Source organism: Hirundo rustica, chromosome 27 (genome assembly GCF_015227805.2).
Source record: "Hirundo rustica isolate bHirRus1 chromosome 27, bHirRus1.pri.v3, whole genome shotgun sequence".
Lineage (NCBI taxonomy): Eukaryota > Metazoa > Chordata > Aves > Passeriformes > Hirundinidae > Hirundo > Hirundo rustica.
The window spans coordinates 5125400-5144598 of NC_053476.1; the positions used below are offsets into that span (position 1 = coordinate 5125400).

General features: G+C 50.3%; 1 protein-coding gene across 5 annotated transcripts in view; it reads left to right on the forward strand.

Moving 5' to 3' along the window:
* Window positions 1-13220, forward strand: part of HOXB3 (homeobox B3) — a 60390-nt gene extending 47170 nt beyond the window's left edge. For 3 of the 5 annotated variants that reach the window (XM_040087208.1, XM_040087210.1, XM_040087209.2), the window contains 3 exons: window positions 4680-4742; window positions 10842-11383; window positions 12481-13220. In XM_040087208.1, coding sequence (XP_039943142.1) covers window positions 10951-11383; window positions 12481-13220 — 1173 coding nt within the window. In that variant the 5' untranslated portion in view covers window positions 4680-4742; window positions 10842-10950. Of the gene's footprint in view, window positions 1-4679; window positions 4743-8028; window positions 8429-10841; window positions 11384-12480 lie in introns of those variants that run through there. The other 2 variants (XM_040087213.2, XM_040087212.1) reach the window with 2 other exon arrangements.
* Window positions 13221-19199: the final 5979 nt, after the last annotated feature.

Below are 19199 nucleotides of genomic sequence, written 5' to 3' on the forward strand. Positions count from 1 at the left end.
ATTAATTGCTCCGAAAGCTTTGACAAGGCTTCTCCAGGAGCCCGGAGCGGCCCCAAATTAAGACTGACGCCTCGGGGAAAGCTGAAAGAGGAGCAAAAATTATCCAGAAGCGGCACCGGCTTCTTCCCAAACTCTTTTCCTCCCCCCTCGCCAAAGTTTTGGTTTTTTTTTTTATTTTCCCGGGATGCATTTGTTAAAGATTTCTCACCTTCTGTGAGGTTTGGGGGAAAAAAAAAAAAAAACAGAAAAACAAACCCAATCAAAAGTTGGAAAAGCGGCTGTTGAGGCGCGGAACGCTCGGGGCCGGTGATTTATGGCCCCACCAAGTTTTTTGTTTACTCGGAGCAAACCCTAATTACAAAAAGAAAGGGAAAAAGAAGAGAAAAAAAGAAAAAAGGGAGAAGTTTCCCAAGCCCAGCGCCCGACCCCAGCGCGTTTTCCCTCCCCAGCTCCAGATGTGCCTCAGGAACATCTGGACGCTGGAGCTGCTTCTCGGAGGAGGAATCGGGAAAGCTCCTCAAAATTCGGCTTCTGGGGAGTCCCGGCCTGGAAATCAGATCCGGCTTTGGAAGATCTGGGTTTGGAGCGCTGGGGAGGGAGGGGCGCTGGAAATGCCTCGATTTGCCCCAAAACGCGGCGGGGGCTGAGAGGGGGGCGTGGGAATCTCGGGTGTTTTATGTTCTGCGGATCTGTGCTGGAAATTTCTGTCTCAGGGAGAAAAAAGCCCGGAATAAATCCGCTCTCCCTCCTCCCCCAGGAAGGCCCGATGCGAGATTTAAAGGCGAGGCGGGAAAATCCTTGGTGCGGACGGTGGGGGAAAAACCCAAAAAACTCCGAGAAATGGAATTGAAGGGGCAAAGCTTTGTTCTGGATTTAAATGTATCCGCGCTCCCTGCTCCGCTCTGCCTCCGGAGCGAGGCGATCACTCAGGACGAGCCGCCAGCTCCAAAATGTCCTCGTCCTTCGGGGAACCGGGAATTTTTGGGCTCGGTGTCGGATTTTTCCCGAGGCCAAAAGCTGAACTGGCAGGAGCTTTCGGCTTTTCTCCCCTTTATTATTATTATTATTATTATTATTATTATTATTATTATTATTATTTTATTTCCTGAAAACCGCTTCTCATCCCATTCCTCCAGCTTGGGAACCATCTTCATTCCCCTCCAGCCAAACCTGAATTTTTTATCCTTTATTTATTTTTTTTTTATTATTATTTTTTCATTATCTTTAACCGAGCGCTCCATCAGTCGGCGAATGAGATCCGAGCCGAAACCGCAGGCCCTAAGTGGCCGTAATTTAATTGATTTTACCATAAATCACCAACTTCATGAAGAACCAAAGTTTGCGCTGAAGTAAATTGATATTAATGGGCACTTTCTGATCTTTAACCGGATGGATTTTGTGGCGCTGCTGCTCCCGCTCCTCCTCTTTTGGGACAGGAGGATTTTAAGGGGAGGGCGGGGATGTGGATTTGTTTGATTTATTTTCCCACCCTTCCAAGCTGGAGTTTCTTCCATTCTCCCAAAAAAAAAAATCCGATTTTTATTCCCAGCGTGGGGAATCCGATCCCGGTGAGGAGGAGGGAGCTCAGTGCCTTGATAAAACTTTTTTTTAGGGGGCGGGTCGAGCACCGAAAAATGAGTTTATTTGGATTATTCCCGTCGGTGGGTTACTCCAGGGTTTCTGGGGAGGGGGGTGTTAAAGTCCTTTTTTGGGGGGTTAAAGTCCTTTTTTGGGGGGTTAAAGTCCTTTTTTTGGGGTAGGGATGGAATCTTTTGGACAAACCCTGGGAAATCCAGGGATGGGATTGAAGCCCCTCCGTGTCCTCTGCTCCCGGATTGTCCCCGATTAAAAATTAACCCGGAGCTCGGGATGGCCGCGAGGGCTTTGATGTGGTGATGAGGATGCCCGGGAAAGGGGAAAATCGGGATTTTAACCCCCCAAAAAGGACTTTAACTCCCCCAAACAGGATTTTAACCCCAAAAAAGCTGGAGGGGGTGTTTTTGTGTGTGTGTGTGTTTTTGGGACGTCCCGCGCGGGGAGGATGCAGCGCTCAGGTGGAGAAATCCTCGGTGTGAAACCATCCCAAAGAATTTCCCCGGCACCGCTTTTCCCCCTCCCGGGATTCTTCCTCCTTTATTATTTTATTTTATTTTATTTTAATTTATTTTATTTTATTATCATTATAATTATCTTCCCCTGGATTTCCGCCGTCTGGGCTTTGGGAGCAGCAGTTGCTGTCCTCGTTTGTGCTTGTTTCAAAAGGTTAATAGTAATAATAATAATGATATATAAAATAAAAGGAAAAAGACCCAACCCCGGGAAGGAAGAAGGCCGGGATGGAGCTGTGGGTTCGGCTTCCCGGGAAGTTTTGGGAATTCTGCTGGGGGAATTCCTGGGATGAGCAGGAGGAGCAGCTCCTTTACCAAATCTCGATAAAATGGGGAGAAAAAAGAGGGGGGAAAAAAAACCAAAAAAAACCACAAAAAAATCTTGACGTGTCCGGGTCACGTGCGCGCGTAATTCCAGCGGTGATCCCGGTTCGGGGGGAGAGGAGGGTCGGGAATGGGACGGGAATTCCCATCCCCTTCTCCCGGAACAGCCGATCCCCGATCTGCCCCCGAGACCCCCAAAATCCCCCCCTCAGCCCTGGCCGGATCCCGGAGAGGATTTTGGGTTCCGCATTGGGAAGTTTTGCCCGAGCTTTGGATTTATTTTGAGGATTTATTTAGGTTTTTGGGGGGGGGACTTTATTTTTATTTCTGTTTTATTTTGGAGACAATTCCCAGGCGCTCTCCCCGGCTGATCATTAACCCGGGGAGTTCTCGCTGCTCCAAGCAAAGGTCAGGGGCAGGAAAAAATTCCAATCCGTCAAGGCGATCCCGGCGCTCGCTCCGCTTCCTTTGGATTTCTTATCCCGCCCGGCTTCTGCTCGGGTCCCGGAGCCCCCGAGCTCTCCCTTCCTCCTCCTCCTCATCCTCCTCCGAGCTCTCCCTGCCTCGTCCTCGCTGTTCTCGGCACGGAAAAACTCAAAATTCCTCTTTTTTTTTGCCGAAAAATTCCCAGGTCGGGGCCGGAGCGAGCTCCCACCCCCGGGGCCGCGGGAGGAGCGAGGCCGAGCCCCGCCCCCGAGAGAAAAATTAATAGAGAAAAACGAACAAAAAACAACAACAAAAACCCCAAATCCAAACAAAGAGCCTCGCTCCGTCCCTCTGCTGCCAGGGAATAAATTAAAACCCAAGAAAAACAAAGAAAACAGCAGAAAAAAACCAAAGAGCCGCAACCACCCCTGGCTGGGGCCGCTATTTATTTATTCCACCTTCTTCATGTTTGTTTGTCCCTCTTTTTCCCTCCATCCCCAGCCCCAAATAAACGCGATTTTCCCTATTTTTTTTCCCCCACTTTTTCTCCTTCCCCGCTCAACTTGGGAAGAGTCAGCGAGCGCCGAGCTCACAGAGCAGAAAGATTCATTTCTCCCTTTTATTTTGATGATTTTTTTTAAAATTTTCCCACTTTACAAAACCTCCGAGGGACCCGAGCAGCCCCAGCCGAGGTGATGTAAGTGGAAAATGGCCCGGGCCGCGCATTAGAGGCTCGTGTAGCAGTAATAATAATAATAATCCCAATAAAATAATAAAAAAAGGAGCTGCAGGCAGAGGCCGGCGGCTGGAGAAGGTCACGGAGCATCCGCGGGTGATTTATGGACCCGGGGATGTTGTCACAGGCGGGGCGAGGGTGCGAGGGGAACATTTTTATTTGAGATTAATAACATCAACATTCAGAACGGAAACGGGATTATTAAAGCCACCGAATGTTTCCCAGAACGAAAATATTTTTAAATGAGATAGCGGCTCCTTCTCTTTTTAATTTATTTATTTTTAATTTTTTTTTTTTTTACCTTCCCCCCTCCCCTCTCTCCTCCCCGCGCCGGGAGCAGCTCCGTGCCAAAGTTGCGGTGATAAATCTCGGCTGGCTTTCGAAATGTTTTGGGGTTTGTTTTGTTTGTTTGGGTTTTTTTGGGGGGTTGTTTTTTCTCTTTTTTGAGGCTGGGACACCTTAATTTTGGGACGGAATCGCTGCTGCCCGGGTCGTGTCCCTGTGCCCCATAAAACATCCCCGTCCTCGCACATTATAAAAAAAAAATTAAAAACCCCCATCATTTTCCCAATCCTCGAGGCTTTTCTGCCCTTCCAGGAGAACCTCGTGCTTCTCCTCCTGTTTTATTGTTGTTAGCCCCAAAGTAATTAACTGCAGGTAATTAATCTCGCAGCAGCGTTTAACGCTTGCAATGACCACCAGGACCGAGCCCAAATCCCTCGCCGTGCCCAAATTTAGGGAATCGCCTTCAGAGCTCCCCAGCAGCCCGAAAGGGAACCCCAAAAATCGGGAAGAGATTCCCGGGGGCGGGGGAGTGCCCAGGGAGGGAGAGTGGAAGGAAACCCCGGGGAAAAGCGATGGGGTGGCACCAAATCCTCAGGAATAAATCCCAAATTTGTGTGAGGCCATCCCTGGCCCTTCCTGGGGTGGGGGGAGACCCCCGAGGGGCTTTTTCTGTTCCCTTTTCCCCGTTCCCACCAAACCCTTCCTCTGGCTGGTGCTGAGCCCCCTCGTCCACACGGCTCCGGCACAACTTTCACGCTGTTTTGTGTTTATTTTTTTTTTATATTTCCCCCTCTCCTCAGTTCTTCTCCTGTCCCAAACTCGGCCGCGGCCTCGGCTTGGCTGGAGCAGCGCTCGGGGAAGCGGTGAGTGAGCTGCGCCTCAGCTCCGTCTGTCGTGTCCGTCTGTCCCTCCTCGGCCGGAGCCCTTCCCCGGCTCGCACCCGGGTTCATTTCATTATTTGTCATCATTATTACTATTGTTATTCCCATGGAATTCCCTCCCCGCAATGAGCCAGGCCCTGCTGGTTTCCCCCCCTCGCTCCCGGTGATTTATGGAGCAACTCGCGGTTTGGGATGGGAGAGATTTCCTGCGCTCCCTTTGAAGGGGAAAACCGCTCCCATCGCAACATTTGCTGCTGATTTCGCGAGGAGCCGCGGCCCGGAGAGAAATAAGCTGCGAGCGGAGCGGGAGCGGCGATGCCCGGGATAACCGCGAGCCGCCCGGACGGGGTTGGAGCCCGGCTGCTTGGGGCTCAAACAGGAGTTGTGGCACTTCAGAGGAGTCACCCGCAGCATCCCAGGCGCTTCTGAGTGTCCGAGAGCTCCAGATGAGCGGCGCAGCTCCGCGAAGGCGCCGAGGAGCTCAGCCGCTGGGAAGGTTTTGAGCAGCCCGGGATCGATTTTCCTCTCTCCCTTCTCCCCGGGAGTTCAGCGCCGGGGTTCCCGAGCAGGAGCTGTCTCGGAGCAGGAGATTTATGTGGGAGCAGCTCATAAAAAGTCAGATGAGAGGGGTGGGGAGGTGGAGAGAGAGAGAAAAAAAACCCAGCTCGTAATAAAACGGCGATGGTGGTGCTCCCTGGCCCCGCCTGGGGCCGAAGGCTGCGGGCAGAGCAAAAGCTGGAAATCCTGGGATAAAACTTTATCCATCGCCTGGAAAACCTCGGCTGGGCGAGTCCTCAAAAGTCCAAAACTTTCCTTGGGCATCCTTCTTTTTACTGTTATTATTTTTTTAAAAAAAAAAAAAAAAGCTCTCCAGATTTACCAGCCTGAAGGCGCAGCACACAGAAAATAATAATAAATAAATAATAATAGTATATATTTTTAAAGGCTTTGGAACCCCTCGGCGGGTCTCGCCACCCCAGGCAGCTCCAAAGAGCTTTTCTGCTGTGCCTTTCGCCCTTTTTCTGCGCCAAATTCCCCCCTCGTCAGCACTTCAGGCCGAGGAGGGAGCGCCCACAATTAAAGCAGGGCCGATAATTGGGATGGGGAACAAAAGTTGCGCTTCCAAAAAGGAGAAAAAGAAAAGTGCAGACACCCAAATTCCTCGCCCTGCCTTCCTCCCACTCGCCAGCCCCTCCTCGTCACGGGCTTTTTTTTTTTTTTTTTCCCCCACCCCAAAACCGCTCCTTGGCCAATTTTGGTTTTTCCATTTTGTTTTTTCTTTTTTTTCTTTTTTCTTTTTTTTTCTTTCTTTTCTTTTTCTTTTTTTTCTTTTTTTCTTTTTTCCCTGCCGGGAGAGGCGCAAATCGTAAATCTCCCGTGGCGACAGCGGCCCGGCCAGGGCGGATTATTAATAACAGCAATAATAATCATCTTTATTGCCCCACGCCTCCCCGGGGAGCCCTTCAGCCCCCCCAAACCCCGCCAAGGCTCGGGGACGCTCAAAGTTCCTCTGAAGTTACTCCGAGTTGTAGCACCACAACCTCCCCCCCCCCTCCAAAAAACCCAGGTTTTGGGTTTTTTTGGGGCGCTGCGAGGAGAAGAGAAACCGGGGGGGGGAGAATCCCGGGGGGCTGCGGAGGGGACGGGGGCCCCCGGCGGGGTTCCTTTGCGCGGATCCACGCCGAATTGTTCCGTCTGAGCGCGGCTCTCGGCCTAGGCCCCGCTGCCGCAATTCGCGGCGTTTCCCACTCGTGACGCGGCTCGGGCCATCCCGAGCGGATCCGGGTTTCGGGAGCATCCCCTGCTCTCCGTCCCCACCCCGCTGCCTGCCGCCCCTCCGAGCCCCCTCCCATCCAGCCTTTATCCCCATTATTTCGGCCGGGCACTGCTGGGTCTAAAAGGATTTTTTTTTTCCCGGTGCTGGGGGGGGGTTTTTGTTGTGTTGCGTTCAGCTTTTCTCTTTCTTTCTCTCTCTCTCTCCTTTTTTTTTTATTTATTTTTTTTTTATTTTTTTCCTCCCTTCTCCTCTCCCTTCTTCCCCGGTGCCGTGCTCGAGCAGAGGCCATTGTTATCAGTGAGCAGCGCGTACCAGAGGCCGAGTGAAACCTCCAGCGTTTGGCCATTCAAAAACCCCCCCCTCGGCTTTTCCCGCACGTCTCGGGAAAGCTGGGAAGCATCCCGGTTTTTTTTTTTTTTTTAATTTTTTTTTCCCCTTCCTTTCCAGCCAGCGAGACAATTTGAGCCTCCGTAACCGGCTGGCTGAACCCCCCCCCTCCCCCTCTGTTTCGCTTTTTAAAAATTATTATTATTAATTTTAATTTTTATTTTTTAACAATCCGTTCCCACCCGCCATTACACCGGATTCAATAATTTTTTTGATTTTTTTTTTTTTGACTCTTCACCCCGTAACGTTTTGAAAGGAGAGAGAGAGGGAGAAAAAAAAAAAAACGGAAAAAAAAAAAAAAAAAAAAAAAAAAGCGGGGAGTAACGGGAGGGGAAGAGGGAGGGAGGGGGGGTCACTCCTCGCTTATTGATTGCGTGGATGCTGGATGTGAAAATATATTATGTCTGCCTGTGCTTGGCTCGTCAGAGACTAAGGTAAGCCGGACTCAAATAGGCTATCACTTTGTGAATGGCGGAGTATATGTCCCAATGATTTATGACCATATGACTCCAATCTCGGTTCAAGAAGAGTTCACAAGCTTTAAGCTTCCTTCCACGCAGAGCCTCTTTTGCAGCCCTCACCCACCGCCTTTTCTTATTTTTTTTTTAATTCCGCCGCCCCCACCCCCTTTTTATTTTAATTTTAATTTTTTTTTTCCCCTCCTGTCCCCGCGTTTTGGTTCTTTGTTTTATTTTTTTTTTTTTTTTTTTTTTTTCGGGGGGGAGTTGTTGGTTTGGCGTTGCGGGGAGGAGGAGGAGGAGGAGGAGGAGGAAGGGAATTTCGGGGAGCGGCCGGTTCTTTTTCCAGGCGGATCCACGGCGCCGGGCTTCGAGCTCGCCCCGAGCTCCCGACCTATTGTTGCAGGGCATGGACGGAATATTTAGGATTAACAAGGATCGGGATTAAACGCCGGGGCTAAGCCCGGCTGGCGCGGCTCGGGGAGATGGACCTGGCGAGGGGGCGGGGGAGGGGAGAGGCGCTGCTTTTCCCCGGGAACCGTCTCAGGTCGGGAATTTCGGATTTTCCAACATGGAGGGGACGCCTTTCCAGCAGAATCCTTCTGCCTCGGCTTCCTTTTATCTCTTTCCGCCTGGTTTCTATTTTTTTTTTTTTTTTCCCCCCCGGAGCATCCCCATCCTCCCCTTCCCTGCCTCACCTCTCCCTGCCTCACCTTCCCCCCTCCACAACCCCTCCCGATCCTCAATTTTCATTTGTTTTAAATTGAAATAGCCCCAAACCTTCTCCCTCCAAAGTTGCGGGCAAAGAGTTCGTGGGGAAATCGCTGCCGCCGGAAAAGTGAAACTTGGAGCGGGCTGGAGCAGCTCCCGCCCGCCTTTAATTGGAACAGGAGATCATCGAATATTTATTATTCTGCCCGGGATTTTTCTTTTTTTTTTTTTTTTTTTACCCTTTTCCTAAGCAATTCCTTGGAGTAAATAATTAGGATTGCGGCCGTCCCGGGCGAAGATAAATGAGCGGCATTTGTGAGGCGCTGAGAGATGAGGTACAAAGCGAAGCTGTGCGAGCCACGAGCGAGGCGAAGGGGGCTGTAAATTTATTTTATGGACGTTTAAAACAACAAGGACAAAAAAAAAAAAAAAAAAAAAATCCTCGCCGTTATTTTTAGCTGCTTTCTCCCGGCCCCACGAGGCTCCGGGTTGGGTTTGTTTTGCTGGGTGTATTTTTTTTTTTTTTTTTTAAATATTTTTTTATTTTGATTTTAAAGAAATCCCTGCCAGACAGGAAGGCCTCGGAGAAATTCCCACCTCTGCCCCCCCCTCGCCGGTATTTCCAGCAAACCTATTCATAATAAAGGCGCTGCTGTTCGTTAATTAATTAATTCACGGCTCGGGGAAGCGGAGGCTACTTTTTAATAAGACAAATTTATCATGGCCGGGGAGGCGGAGGAGAAAAACTCCCCGCGAGGATCGCGCCCTCCGCGCAGACAATAACGCATCTCCGAGGAAGATCCGATGCGGATTTGGGAATGCGGGAAGGATTTAATCAGGGTTTAAAAAAAAAAATTAAATAAAAAGCAGCCGAGCAGTCCTGGGCGCTCTGGGGCTGGGGTGAGGCGAAGGGAGCTTTCGTGTGACGTGACAGAAAAACAGCAGCCGGGAAAAAGGGGGGGGGAAATGTTATTTATTATCGAGCTGCGGCTTCTGTTAAAGCCCCGGCACTTGAAAATATCGCGCTGGGTTTTATCTCCGCGGGGTTTGTTTTGTTTGGTTCTCCAGGATGAAAGAGGCCCAGATAAAATGGAATATACAAGAGATACAATTAAATATACAATGGATATCAATCCCCAAACAAAGTGGCTCCTTGCGAGGTCCGGGCTGCAGAGAGGAGCTTTGGAAAAAATCCCGGTGCTGACGATTTCCCAGTATTTTTCACCCTTTTTCCAGGGTATTTCCACTCTGTCTTTGAGGAGGAGAAAGTTTCTGCTGGGAGAAAAGTGAAGGAGAAAGGAAAGAGATGGAGAAAAATAAGAAAAATATCTCAGAGAGGGAGAGAGGAGAAAAAAAGGAAAGGTTTTATTTTGTGATTTTAAGCTTCGGGATGGTTTGTGGGTTTTTTGGGTTTTTTTTTTTTAGAATTTTTCGAGGTTGGATTGAGGGAGGGAGGAACGAAAATCCAAGGGGTGAGAAGTGAGGAGCAAATGGTCTCGTGAAGTGTTTGTAGAGAGAGGGAGAAAAAAAAAAATAACAACAAGGATCAAAATCCGCCGGGTTTGGCATCAGCACCTTCCCAGTGGCAGCTCTGGGTTTGGGGTGAGAAATGCGGAACCGTGCAGGGAAAAAAGGGGAAAAAAAAAGAGATTTATTTTCTAAATCCAACCTGTGCTACCAGGGAGGGGGGGAGAGGCTCCGAGCAGGCCAGGGGAGGCACATCCTTGAATTCTTGAATTCCTGCCGCTGCTGCTCCGATCTGCTGGAAATCTTTGCCTTGAATTCCAGAGGCGCTGAGAGTTCCTGTGTAAACAACAACAAAAAAAACCAAACAAAAAAAAAAAGGAGCCAAGTGTGCCAGGACAGCGTTACCTGGAGAAAAAACACAGATTTTCGCTGTTTGCAGCCCCAAACCAAAAAAACTCGGCACAGGCCTGGTGATAAACTTTGAATTTCTGCCGGTGGAAGGATTTTGGGGGCTCCTCCGCGTGTCAGGGGCTGGTTTCAGTAGAAATAGTGAGACTTCTGTTGTTCTTGTGTTTGTGGCCAGTGATTCTCCATTCTGTGCTCTAACATCCGTGATCATTTGGGGTTTATTTGGGCCTGGGTGGTAAATTTGGGCCTGGGTTGTAAATTTGGGCCTGGGTGTGTAAATCTGGGCCTGGGTGTGTAAATGTGGGGTTTATTTGGGCCTGGGTGTGTAAATGTGAGGTTTATTTGGGCCTGGGTGTGTCAATGTGGGGTTTATTTTGTGCCTGGGTGTGTAAATGTGAGGTTTGTCTGGGCCTGGGTGTGTAAAAGTGAGGTTTATTTTGGGCCTGGGTGTGTAAATGTGAGGTTTATTTGGGCCTGGGTGTGTCAATGTGGGGTTTATTTTGTGCCTGGGTGTGTAAATGTGGGGTTTATTTGTGCCTGGGTGTGTAAATGTGTGGACAACACCCACCCTCAGGGACATACACGCGTTTCAGCGGGGGTTTTCCCCGCTCCTGGGGATAAACACGGAATAAACAAACGCACAGAGCGACAGAGCAAAACGAAGCCGGGGAGGGGGGAAACAACAACAAAAAAAAGGCGCAGCCGCCCCCAAAACCTCCTCCAACTCCGGCCCCATCTGAGGAGCCTCCGGAGGGCGAAACGCGCCGGCAGCATCTGCTCCCCCCACCCTATTCATGTCACGGGGCCTTTCAGGGCCCAAGATGGATTCCCGGGCCGGGCACTATTATTGTGTGTTTTCTCCTAACCTTTCAGGTCAGCTCCCACCAGCCAGCTGGAGCGGGGCCGTCACGTGGCCTCGGGGTGCCAATGTTCTGCCAGAGGGGTGTCAAGACCCTGGTAGCCCGGAAAACCCTCGCGGAAGATGCAGAAGGCCTCGTACTACGACAGCTCCACGCTCTTCGGGGGTTACTCCTACGGCAGCGCCGCCGCCGCCAATGGCTTCGGCTACGAGGGCGCCCAGCAGCCCTTCCAGGCCTCGTCCCACCTGGAGAACGACTTCCAGAGGTCCGCCTGCTCCCTGCAGTCCCTCGGCAGCGCCGCCGCCCAGCACGGCAAAAATAAAGAGCTCAACGGCAGCTGCATGCGGCCCGGTTTGGCCCCGGAGCCGCCGGGCTCGCCCAACGCCGGCAGCAGCGCCAACGGCGCCGCGGGCGGCGGCAACGGCCAGGCCGGCGGCGGAGGGAAGGGAGCCCCCGGAAAAGCCAATCCCGGCGCCGGCATCTCCAAGCAGATCTTCCCCTGGATGAAGGAGTCGAGGCAGAATTCCAAGCAGAAGAACGGCTCGCCCAGCGCAGGTAGCTCGCCAGGCCTCGGCGGCGCGCTCCGTCCCCCTCCTCTCCGAAACGGCGAGGGTAAAAAGTGGAAAAAAAAAAAAAGAAAAAATTATGAAAGAGGTCCAAGAATCCAAAGGGTTGGAGGAGTCGGTTTAGGGAAGGCCCAAATTCTGCTTTTCCTACCCAAAATTCCAAAGAGAGGTCCAAGAGTCCAGAGGGTTGGAGGAATCGGTTTAGGGAAAGCCCAAATTCCCGTTTTCCTGCCCAGAATTCCAAGGAGAGGAAGAAGGCGTTGCCAGGTGTGAATATTTCCCTTTACCTCTCCCATCACAAAGTCTCGGGAGTGGCGGAGTCCCCGGGCAGAGCGGTTTTGTTTGGGGGTGAAGGGATGAGGAGGAGGTCCTGGGAGGCTCCAGAGTGGATCCCAGCACCGGGCACTCGCTTCTGGTTTATTTTAACATAATAAAAATGGGAAATGCAGCCAGGGCGTTGTACCCAGCCCGGGGCGAATGCAAATATGTGGAGAATGCGCTCCCAGCTGCTCGATCCGCTGCTGAAATTCTGTTTGGTGCCTTCCCACCTCTCAGAGAGAGCAGATGCGGCAGCACATCCAACTTCCCCACAAATCCCACCCGATAAAAACCCCAAAATTCCGTTTGGACTCACCATGATCCTGACCCATCTGCCCATGTAAACTCCGCTCCACGCCCCATTAGCGCAACTTATGGCGTTCACCTCTGGAAAAGAGAGGCGCAGAGGCAAATATCGGGGTGGCACCTGTGCGCCAACCCCACCCCTCCCAACCCCGCACTAATTGGCCCCCGCGGCGGCGGCCGCCCCCCGCCCTCTGCCAAACGCTATTTTCCGGAAAATTATGCGTTGGAAATAATCGACTCCTCGATAAATGGCCCTGGAATCCTCTTCTACATGACATGATCAAATTTTCATAAAGCAGGGGCAGCTTTGGAGAACAGAACTCTTAATAAATGACACGATTATGGAGTGCAGGCTAATGCGGAGGGGCGAGGGGGCGGGGGGCGAGGATTTATTAAGAACCGACGCATTCAATTTCTGCGCCTAAGTAATTCTCTTTTATTTCATTCCGGGGGCCCCGGCAGAAACCTGCAGCAGCGGCGAGAAAAGCCCCCCGGGCTCCTCGGCCTCCAAGAGGGCGCGCACGGCCTACACCAGCGCTCAGCTGGTGGAGCTGGAGAAGGAGTTCCACTTCAACCGCTACCTGTGCCGGCCGCGGCGCGTGGAGATGGCCAACCTGCTGAACCTCAGCGAGCGCCAGATCAAGATCTGGTTCCAGAACAGGAGGATGAAGTACAAAAAGGATCAGAAATCCAAAGGCCTGGGCTCTTCCTCCGGAGGGCCTTCCCCGGCGGGCAGCCCCCCGCAGCCCATGCAGGCCTCGGCGGGCTTCCTCAACGCCCTGCACCCCTTGAGCGGCGCCTACGAGGCGCCGTCGCCGCCTTCCTTCAGCAAACCCCACCAAAACGCCTACGCCGCCGCCGGCTACCAAGCGCCCCTCAAGGCTTGCCCCGGCCAGCAGAAATACGCCGGCGGCGGCGAGTACGAGCCGCACGTCCTGCAGGCCGACGGCGCGGCCTACGGGACCCCCGGCATGCGGGGCAGCCCCGCGTACGGCGGGGGGAACTTCGTGGATTCTCTGCCCGCCCCGGGCCCGTCCCTCTACGGCCTCAACCACCTGCCGCAGCACCAGGACTACGGCGGCGCGGCGCCCGGGCAGCCCCACGGACCGTGCGAGGGCCACGCCGCCTACGCGGAGCTCTCGTCGCACCACGCCGCTTCTCAGGGCAGAATCCAAGAGGCGCCCAAGCTCACCCACCTGTGAGGGGGGGAGCTGTGGGGTCGGGGAGGGGGAAAAAAAGGGGGAAGTTCGGGTTTCAGGGAGGTTGGTGTTGGGCTTTTCGTCCCCGGGGGGTTTTGGGGGGTTTGTTAAAAGGGAGGTCAGAGCGTTCCCAGTGTTTTTGGAAGGAGGGAACCTCCTGGGTTTCAAGGCGAACGATTCTGAAACGGGGTGAGGTTTTTGGGAACCCTGCGGGGTTTAAGCGGTCGAATTTGTCGTTTCGGAGCCGCGTCTGGATCATCGCCGATAACTCCCAGATGCTGGGAAGGAGAAGAGTCCAGAGCCAGCCAAGTTTTGGGGCCTCTGCATCCACAAAACCCCAAAGAGATCCACCAGGAAGCTTCCCCCTGCTCCGAGTCCTCCTGCAGATCCACCTGCGCTTTCCTTCCCAGCCCTCCGAGGAAGGGTCGTCCTTTTCCGACAGAAAAAGGATAAATCCGATTTCCCGCCGGAAAAAGGATAAATCCGCTTTCCTCCAGGGCAGCTTCCCACTGAGCCCCCCAAAACTGCAAATATCCCCCAAAACTGCAAATATCCACACCTGCCAACGCCCGGGAGCGGCGCTGGCCCCTCCGGGCCCTGCTGCCCCTCTCCAAAACAACAACACGAAAAAACGAAAGAAATGGGGGTGGAAGAGGCCCAAGTACCACCAAGGGCTGAGGGAATTTTCTGGGAACGCCTCAATTCCCCCTTTTTTCCCCCCACCCAAAACCCCAAAGAGAGGAAGAAAGAGTTGACAGGTCTGAATATTTCCCTTCCTTCGCCTCTGCTGAGGCCAAGGCTCGATTTCTCCGTTTGAGGGGGGTTTTTTTGGGGGGTGTTTTTTTTTTGCTTTTAGGGTTCAAGAGCAGAGAAAAGCAATCGGAGAAGTCCTGAGCTTCTTTCCTCCTCTCCTCTTGAGCTTACGTGAAAACAGGGTATATTTGAACAGAGGGAATGTCCTCCCACGGAAGCAGAAGCCACCGGATCCCTGGGATTTGCTGATGCTTTCCTGCCTGGACATCTTTGTTGCACTTAGAGTTTACATATAATGGGTATTAAAAAAAAAAAAAAAAAAATTAAAAAAAACCAAGAAAAACAAAAACAACTTTGAAGGGCTCTCAGCTCCGTCGAGGCGCCCTTCAGTTAGGTGTGTGTTCTGGTGAACATTCATATATATTTATTGGTTATAGCCAGTTGAAAATATTTTCTTTTTTTTTTTTTTTTACTTCCTTTTTTTTATTATTTATCCCCCCCGAGACGATGTATTTATATGAGGGGAAAAACACACGAGAACAAAAAAATCCCCAACGGGAATAAGAATCAAACGGTGCTTTTTTAGTATTTCCTTCCCAAAAAGAAAAACAAAAAAAAAAAAGGCAAAAAAAAAAAATCAGAAAAAAAGTTTAAAAAATAATAATAAAAAAAAAGAGGACGTTGTGTTCCCCTTGTCATTGTACCACGAGCTTAATTTTAGTTATTGTAATTTAGGGAGAAGCAGTAGTTTTATGTTACCTTGGTACTTATGAATAATGTAATTAGTTCTACTGGAGGCATGAGAGCAGAACCAGGCTGTAATTGTTTAGTCCTGAATTAGAAGAATTTAATAGCGAATCCCTCCCCTCCCGCCCCTCCTCTGCGGAGCTCTTCCTTTGTTCTTACAGTAGAGTTCTTTTCTTTCCTCTCCTCAAGGGTTGTCTGGTGAACAATTCCTGAATAAACTTTCTGTTACCGACCCCGTCTTGTCCTGGCCGTCGGATTTGGAGGTGGAAAAATGAAAATAAAAATAAAAGTAGTGAGGGTCTGAGGGGGAAAACAACAAAAAAAACAACAAAACGGCCCAAGGAAGGGGAGATGGGAAGCAAGGAGAGGGATGGAGAGCGGCGTCCCCGGTTTGGGGTGAAATCCTGGGAATTCGGGCGCCCACAAAGAGGGGTCACGTGGTGCCGGGGCCAGGCTGCCATTGGAGAGGGAATGAAAACAAAGGAAAAGGGATTAATCACACACTCACACACAAAATAAAATAAAAACAAGGAGAGAGGGGGGGGGGAAAAAAAAAAAAAAGAGAAGAAAATGTAAAATGTAAAAATGGCCCAGAGTTCCCATCCGGGGCCTTGGGAAGGGAAGAGGAATGGAATCGATAATTCCTCTCTTGTTTAATTGCAAATTAAATAATTGAATTACGGCTAAAATAATTGAGTGATGGCTAAAATAATGGGATTGTCCCTAAAACGCGAGTGCGTGGCGCACACGTGCGCTCCAAGGCCCACCCGCGCCTCCCCGGGCTTCCCAAATTTCCCTTGGAAGAGGGAAAAAAAAAGGCCCCGGGAAAAGGCAAAAGCGCAAAAGGGAGAACAACCCTGGGCCGGCAGCGAAGGCAGAGGGGAGAACGCCGTGAAAAATCTGGGTTTTATGCTCTAAAGGCCTAAGAAAACTTGAATTAAAGCAGAGAGGGGCAATAAAAGTTTTATGGTGCTGGGAAGGGGCTGGTCAGGCCGGGAACGCCGGGGATGAGGAGGAGGAGGAGGAGGAAGAGGAGGGGAAGGTTCCCTCCGGAGGGGAGGAGAGGGCGATTTTGGATTCCCATTGCAGCCGCGAGGAAAGGCTGGAAAAGCTGGAAAAGGTACCCAAAAAAAGGAGAAAAAAAAATAAAAAGGGGAGGGTGGGTGCTGCAGAAACAGCGCGTGGGGTTTGTGGTTTGTACTTTATGTGTTTTATGTGTTTTATGTGACTTCTATATTGTATATTTTATATATAATGTATAACACGTATTATATTATACATGATACACAATATATAATGCATTTTATATATTATGTATGATGTATTACATACATTGTGTATTATGTGTTGTACATTATATATAATATTATATATTATATCTATATACTACCTATTATATAAAATATATTATCTATTATATAGATAATATATTATATTTAGTATTTTATTGCCTATATCCTATATTTTCTATAATATTATTAATATTTTATATCCCATATTTTCTATTTTATATTTTACACCCTAGGCCCTACATTTTAATATAACAGATTTTATACATCACCTTTTTTTTTTTAATATTTTTGACATTTTACATCTCATTCATTTTTATCCACCTGTGCCCGCAGCCAAGATAAAACCCGGAGGGGATTAAAAAAAATAAAATTCTCTGGTGGAGAAAACCTCGCACGAGAAACGACGCCGAGCTCCGATCCCTCCTCGTGAGCCGAGGTTAATAACTGGAGCCGTGGAGCACGGGGTTACAATTTAATATAAATAATAAATAATAAATAATAAATAATAAATAATAAATAATAAATAATAAATAATAAATAATAAATAATAAATAATAAATAATGGGGTCCCTGCCCTGGCTCCTGGCCCCCCCACGCAAGGAAGAATCTCCCAGCCAGGAATATTTCTAATTATTTCAATTGTTTCTAATTCAGAGGCTGGAAACCGCGCAGGGCTGGGCCGGGATCAGCTCCCAGATTTTTTATTTATTTTTTTTTTCCACACCCCCCCCCCGGCGCCATGTTGTGCCAGGGATTCCCAGGAAATGGTTAAAATCCAGGGGAAAAAAAAAAATAAATAAAAAGGAGCCAATTCCGGGGCGCCGGCTCCGCTTCCTGGCTGCTCCCACAGAGATTTTTTGCCTTTTTCTGTCCTTCAGAAACCCCGGGAATTTATCCCAGGGATGCGATGCCTTTCCCCTGGAGCTGGGAGAAATTTTTTCCCCCTTTGTGCCTCCCTGCGATGCGTGGGGGAAAAGAAAATATAATAATTAAAAAAATCCCAATTTCCCCAAGAGGTTTTGTTCCCCTTTTTTTTTTTTCTTTTTCCTCTCTTTATTTCCCCCCCCCTTCTTTCCATTTTTCCCTTCTTTTCATTCCCCCCTTATTTTTATTTTCCTTTGCCGCTCGGAGCGCGAGCAAGAAGCAGGGGCAGCTCTTGGGAAGGGTTTTGCATCCCAAATTCCTCCTCTCCATCCCAGCTCCTCCATCCCTCAGGAAGGAGGAATTGGCAACCCCAGACAAAGCCCCGAACATCCGCCTTAAACCGGCCAGCAACCATCAGAAACCCAATTATTCTCTTTCTCACCATCGATTCTGAAGAGATTAAACTTTGAGATATATATATATATATATATAATTTTTTTTTTTTTAAATTATTTTATTTTTTATTTTTTTCCCCCGGTGGTTTTGATAAGCGAATTCACAGAACACCCAGGGAAATTTTGTTCTGCGCCGGGCGTTTTTTTAATTATTGTAATTATTCCCTTTTCCCGCCTCGCTAAATGAGCTCTGGATTTATTCCGCGGCCCTCCCGAGCCCTCCCCACCCACGCAGATGCTTGAAGCGACAAAAGTTTCCAGGCTTCTCCCTGCGGGAGCGGAGCCTCGGGATCCCACCCGGCAGCGCAGCGGAGACCTGGAGCCCCAGAACTCCCCTTTCCCGCCCCCTCCGCGGAAAAAAAAATATTAATTTTTAATTTCTGTCCCCTCCGCCAAACTTGGAGTTTCTACCCTTGAAACCCGCGGGTTGAAGTTTATAAATCTTCAAAGGTTTTTTTTAAAAAAAAGAACCCGCCTCGGTGGCCAAAGCTGAATTTCGAGTCAGGGCCGAGCTGTCAGAGGCCTTTGGAGGAAAAGATTGATGGTTTCTCTCTTCTTCTCGGGTTGTGTGGACCCGGGGCTCTAAAGAGGGGAAAGAAAAGGCGGGGCGGGGGAGGGAAAAAAACCCAAAAATCTTGGGAAACGACTTTTTCATTTTATTTATTTATTTTGTAAACTCTGGAAGTGGCGCTGCTTGGTGGAGATGGGAAAAAAAAAAAAAAGGATGGGAAGGGAGAAATGCGATTTCAAAGATATCCGCGGTGACCTTAAAAAGTGTTTTGGCCTTTACGGAAAGTGCAGAGCGCCCGTCAAGCCCGGCTTGGGAAGGAGAAGGATTAGGCTGCTCTCTAAAAGTAATTTAAGCCGGGAAATGGGGACGGTTTAACTAAACTTGACTTAAAGGCTCGCTTGGGCTTCCTGAGCGCTCACACCCAGGCTTAAAGACAAACCCCAGGGAAATCCGAGCTGAGAAAAACGGGAGAGGTGGGAACAGGAGCCGGGATCCGGCTGGGAACGGCCGGGAGGGAGGCGGGGGAGAAATTCCCATTTTCCCACGGCTGGGAAGAGCTGGGAAACTCGGCTGGAGGCACCGGGACGGGAAAGGGATGGGAATGGGCAGGGAATGGGCAGGGAATGGGAATGGGGCAGGGAAAGGGTTGGGAATGGACAGGAAATGGACAGGGAATGGGAAAGGACAGGGAAAGGGTTGGGAATGAGCAGGGAATAGACAGGGAATGGGACAGGGAAAGGGAATGGACAGGGAATGGGATGGGAAAGGGAAAGAGCCGGGAAAGGGCAGGGAATGGGACAGGGAATGGGCTGGGAATGGACCGGAAAAGGGCTGGGAATGGACAGGGAATGGGAAAGGGCAGGGAAAGGGTTGGGAATGAGCAGGGAATAGACAGGGAATGGGACAGGGAAAGGGAATGGGGCTGGGAATGGACAGGGAATGGGCTGGGAAAGCGGGAGAGGGAACATTGGGAAGGGACAGGGACCACCAGGCAGGACAAGGAACTCCAGGAAGGATGGGGAACATCGGGCAGGACAGGCCGGGAAAGAGGCACGGGATGGGACAGGGAGAGGCAGGGACGGGAAAAAAAACACCGGGAAAAAAACACCGGGAACATCGGGAGAGACGGGGCAGGAGAGGGAGAGAGGGAGGGAGGGAGGGAGGGAGGGAGGGAGGAAGGAAGGAAGGAAGGAAGGAAGGAAGGAAGGAAGGAAGGAAGGGAAGCAGGAAGGGAAGGAAGGAAGAAGGAGGAAGGAAGGAAGGAAACGGAAGGAAGAGGAAGGTAAGGCAAGGAAGGAAGGAAGGAAGGAAGGAAGGAAGGAGGAAGGAAGGAAGGAAGGAAGGAAGGAAGGAAGGATGG